This window comes from Vigna unguiculata, chromosome 10 (assembly GCF_004118075.2).
Source record: "Vigna unguiculata cultivar IT97K-499-35 chromosome 10, ASM411807v1, whole genome shotgun sequence".
NCBI lineage: Eukaryota > Viridiplantae > Streptophyta > Magnoliopsida > Fabales > Fabaceae > Vigna > Vigna unguiculata.
Window position 1 is genome coordinate 28,669,173 of NC_040288.1, and position 1,756 is coordinate 28,670,928.

The 1,756-nt window shown below is 33.3% G+C and overlaps 1 protein-coding gene across 1 annotated transcript in view; it reads left to right on the forward strand.

The window, feature by feature from the left end:
• Positions 1 to 1,115: 1,115 nt before the first annotated feature.
• Positions 1,116 to 1,756, forward strand: part of LOC114167492 (protein DETOXIFICATION 53-like) — a 6,693-nt gene continuing 6,052 nt past the window's right edge. The window contains exons 1-2 of the mRNA XM_028052590.1: positions 1,116 to 1,239; positions 1,496 to 1,711. Coding sequence (XP_027908391.1) covers positions 1,502 to 1,711 — 210 coding nt within the window. The 5' untranslated portion in view covers positions 1,116 to 1,239; positions 1,496 to 1,501. The remainder of the gene's footprint in view (positions 1,240 to 1,495; positions 1,712 to 1,756) is intronic.

Consider the following 1,756-nt stretch of genomic DNA (forward strand, 5'->3'; position numbering starts at 1 on the left):
TGCTAATAACCTCGTATTAATTAATTATTCCACGTGTTTCGTTTAAGACATTTTAACCGTTGCAACTATCACGATGGAATCTACAAATTAATGTACTATAATGTTGAACTAAACATGTGATTAGACTCTGACCAACAAAGATAATTCCTTTTATCTGGCAAAAGAACATGTATCCTGTGCAGTAATATACTTATACTTTTGCCTAGTTGACGTTAAATATACAAAACAACCTCATTAAACTTCATATATGTTTTCATTTCCAACCATTTTTTTTATTACTTTTCATTTCAGGCACAAATTTTAAGACTCGCCTTTTTCCTTAAAAAATGGCGTATATGAGTTGTGTTCAGGTAATTGAGGTAAAGGACAATGTGATAAAAGTTCACAAGTTTTTATTATACCTTCTCACCTAAATTCTCAATTTACATTAAAAATAATTATGTAGCAAACAATCTAATTGGCATTTATACATTTATACATTTTTCACGCGACTAACATTATATACTATTGTAGGGGAACAGCATTCTAGTTCTCAAAGTAATAGTGTTTATTTAGATGCATCAATAATTTCATATTATTTAAAAGTCGAGAATATTTTTTATTTCTTTCATTCTTTGAGACGTAATTTATAAATAAAATCGTGACGAAATTATAGTTTCCAAAGACAATACCTCAAATAAATCAATTGATTCAGTACAAAAATATATGAAAGAATGTAACTGACCTGGACCTGGACATGATTAACCCTAACGATGTTTCGAGTGAAATCCGTAAGGTGCTAAAGTTACATGCATTAGTCTCTAAAATACGAAACACACTAGTTATAACTCTGAAACCTTAAAATGACACTAAAGTATAACATTAATATAGTTTAGCCTTTTCACCCTTTAGAAATGAAAAGACTTAAAATGTGTTGGGGAGCAACGTGGTGTCTTAATCAATATTATTTGAGTGAGGAGAGAGAAAAAGAAAAATGTTGGGGTTGAAGCATGCAATAAAAGTGGGGTGGTAGCAGCAATGGCGAATATTATTTTAAGGAAACTACAACATTAGGCACAAGTATAAAGTAAGCACGAAGGTTGAGGGAATGTCCCTGATCAACTAAGTCGAAAAGTGTTTGGTTCTAAACCGTTTTCAAGTCCCGAAAAGCCTCTGTGCACCACCCATGTTCTGCTGCAATTACACTCTCAAACCTTAACCATTCTTCACTGCCGCAAACATCTTTCTTGAGATACCACGGTGCGTTCATTTTTTAACCTAATACTTTACTTAACCCTACCATATCTTCCTTATTTCTATGCATTCAATCATTTAAAACCCAACTTGATTACTTTCTTTTATAACTTCTCACCACTTTTAAGACATTCTTAATTTTATGTTCTCTCGGGGAATGGGAAGGATCAATGTCTTTCTTTTCCTTTCAAGCCTTTGTATGTATATATAAATGTTATTTTATTTTTTTTCTGAGGATCTTTGTATGGTTTTGGAAAAGTAGATAAACATGTGCACTGGTGCTGAATCTCGAGGAAATATAAATGGTGAGGCTGTGATTCCAAAGGTGGGAGGAGACTATGAGGGGAATAGAATGAGAACCATAGAAGATGGAGAAAGAGAAAGAGGTTGTTGCAACTGTGGCACATTCATTCAAGGTCTTCTTCAACGTCTTCATCACCTTCTCACTGCGCTTAATCTTTCTATTTCTGCATCTGAGGTTGGTGAACTTACCTAATTCTGTCACTATCTCTGACACTGTTTT